General features: G+C 40.5%; 1 protein-coding gene across 1 annotated transcript; it reads right to left on the bottom strand.

Moving 5' to 3' along the window:
* Positions 1 to 1,329: 1,329 nt before the first annotated feature.
* LOC145685302 (uncharacterized) lies at positions 1,330 to 2,298 on the bottom strand. Its single transcript, XM_081757672.1, has one exon. The coding sequence runs from the start codon at positions 2,296 to 2,298 to the stop codon at positions 1,330 to 1,332; it is 969 nt and encodes a 322-aa protein (XP_081613798.1).
* Positions 2,299 to 2,933: the final 635 nt, after the last annotated feature.

Genomic DNA, 2,933 nt, shown 5'->3' with positions numbered 1-2,933 from the left:
CGGAGGTTTAACAAGCTTAAGGACGGTGACGAAACACTCGAAGACGCACCACATATCGGAAGACCAACACATGTCTTCGCGCCACGAGTAAAACTCTGACGTAGTTGTATCACATGTGTCCACCCTGTCGATTTTACAGGCACAGGGGAGGCCGTTTCATTCGGGCACAAGACACCGTGTGATGAACACGCTGTACTCAGAACTAGATGCAGGGTTGCCACGTTATAAGCAATTGTTAAGATTTGGATAAAGAAAATATCTGTAGCAAATAACATTGCACTTAACAAAGAACCATTGAATCCATTTTGGCGAGATTTTCAGTGATACTACCCTGGAAATAAACTTGAAAAATGGCTACTTTTCGAGAAAAATGAAACGAAATCCATGAGTTTTACGTCCCACGGTTATGCCGGTTAGGCTAAAGGAGGCGGTGATGATGAGAAATGAATGAAATAGTGATATGAAGAAAGTGGGAGGAAACGGGAAAACCGCGAGGAAACGCACGCACACTGTCTTTGTCCACCACAAAGTTCACTTGGCGCGAGCTGGGATCGAACCAGTGACCTCATGTACCAGAGGTAAACGCTCTACCTCTGGTACACCGCGGCCCCGCTACTTTTCGAGTTTCTTTGAAAAACTGCTTTGGTTGATATTTTTATATTTGAGGAAAAACTTGTAAGTGTTACACATGTTGACTTCTGGTTTTTTAAAAAAAATTGCGGGAAAGGGAATACCACCGTCTAGAATATCTCCGCACCAACCCTCCTCCCAAAAACACACTACTTTTTCAGTTCCACCTTCACACGGGGTACAAAAGGGAGACACGGTTACTCAGTGATAGACTGCTTTGCTCTTGTGCGTAGGGTCCCTGGTTCGATTCCCGGTCAAGTAAGTTTGTGGTGGACAACATCGTGTCTGTAGGTGTACCCTCGTTTTCTCCCACATTCTCGTGCCACCAATTCTTCCATTATCATTCACATGCTTTATCATCGTCTCCCTTAGCCTTACGGGCATAATCGTGGGAAGCTAAACTGAAAAATTTAATTTACATGAAGTGCAAAATCTCATAAAACTCGATTGCTCCTCAACCAAAACAAAACTGTAATAATAAATAAAATAGTGTACTTCTGATGCTCTAATTTTTAGAAGACCACGGCCTTCCAGCCGGTTTGTGACACTTATGCCTTATGTACAACTGGCATACAGATGTTACAATCAACGTTCTAATATATTTTCCTCCCCGCACCCTGGAAATATTGTCTACTTGACTACGCTAGAACAAATTCAAATTAATTTTAAGAAAAATAATTCCATTGTACTTACCCAGTGTTACTCTAATGGAACAGCTAATATCTCTTGGGAGTCATCACTATCATCATCTGAGTCTGAAGAACTCGCCGATGTTTCACTGTCTGTGTTATCTGGACACGAAATCATTATTCTTTCTATTTCTTGTTCCATCAATCCATCTTTTTCCCAATATTCCCGCTCACATTCTTCTACATGCCTGCAGAACGCTCGCCAGTCCTCTTGTGTACAAGACATGATTCCACGTTCTGTCAGTTCATGCAATGTATTAATTGCCAGCGAACCTGTTGTGTTGTTGTCCCTAATAAATCTCTTTACTTTTGCCCAAGCAAGTTCAATCGCATTCAGATCACACATATAGGGTGGAAGCCGTAAGACTGAATGGCCGTGCTCTTCAAAAAGTTTGTCAACGCGATACACTTTCTTCCTTGGTTTGTGCAGCTGAATAATTTGGAACAGTTCAGCCTTTCGTAAGTTTTCATCAAAAGAAAGGTTCTGTGTTTGTAGCCACTGAATCATAGTTGACTTTAAACTGGTAGATGTTGGGATTCTCAGTGATTGCACGCTGTGGTATGGAGCATTGTCCAAGATTACAACAGATTGAGGGGGAATGTTTGGCAATAACTTCTCCCGTACCCACTTCTCAAAATTCTCACTATTCATTTGCCCGTGATAGTCACCAGTAGAACAGCCTGCTTTATAAATTAACTGTGCATTAGGCACAAATCCCTCCGTACTTCCAGCGTGCACTACAATGAGTCTATTTTTATTGCTGCTGTTAGAATATACCCCTGCTACATCATCATTTTGCCAACATCGCGAATATGTAATATTACTATCTACAGCAGTTTCATCTACATATATTATCGTCCTTTTTTCCTCACGAGCCTTCTTTACAGACCGTAAATACTTACTTCTCCAAGCTACAATATCAGGTCTTTCAATAAGCAATTTTCGTTTGTTGGCGCAAGTTTTCCACCTAAACCCCATTTCTTTAAGAACTTTTCTTAACGAAGTGGCTTTCCACGGAAAGTGAATCTTCTCTTTCAAAACAGGCAACAACTTGTTACATGACGGTACCACCTTTTGAATTAAGTACATATCATTAACAGTTCTTCTAATAACACATCGACATGTACATTTCTGTTAGGATTTCTCTTCCTATGTTTCCCAGGAGACAACAGTTTCCGCTGCGGTGACCGCGCATTTCTTTCATCTGATTCTTTCCGGATCTTAATAATTGTAGACACCGAAGTACCTGTCGCAATTGCTGCACGTTTGTTGGCACGAGTGATAGGGACAATACATTGCTTGCTTTTAGCTTCTTGGTCACAAAAGTCTATAACTTTACTAATAATTTCTCTCCCTTTACTGTGTATTGTTTTGCCTTTCTTTCCCATGTTCTTGCAAAAATTCGTAACACACGGAAACTCCTCAACAAAATCACCACGATGAAATATATATATATCAACAAATAACAAACTAATCAACGATTAACAGCAATAACAAAAACACGAAAAAATAAAACACCAAACAGAATAACAATTCCACACCCGACACACCACAAGCACTAAATGTTGAACTGACAACTTACTGCGACAGCAAACAACTACTAAATTTCTAAT

Source organism: Thermobia domestica, chromosome 5, assembly GCF_964235325.1.
Source record: "Thermobia domestica chromosome 5, izTheDome1.hap1.1, whole genome shotgun sequence".
Lineage (NCBI taxonomy): Eukaryota > Metazoa > Arthropoda > Insecta > Zygentoma > Lepismatidae > Thermobia > Thermobia domestica.
This window is presented reverse-complemented; position numbering and strand designations above follow the sequence as displayed.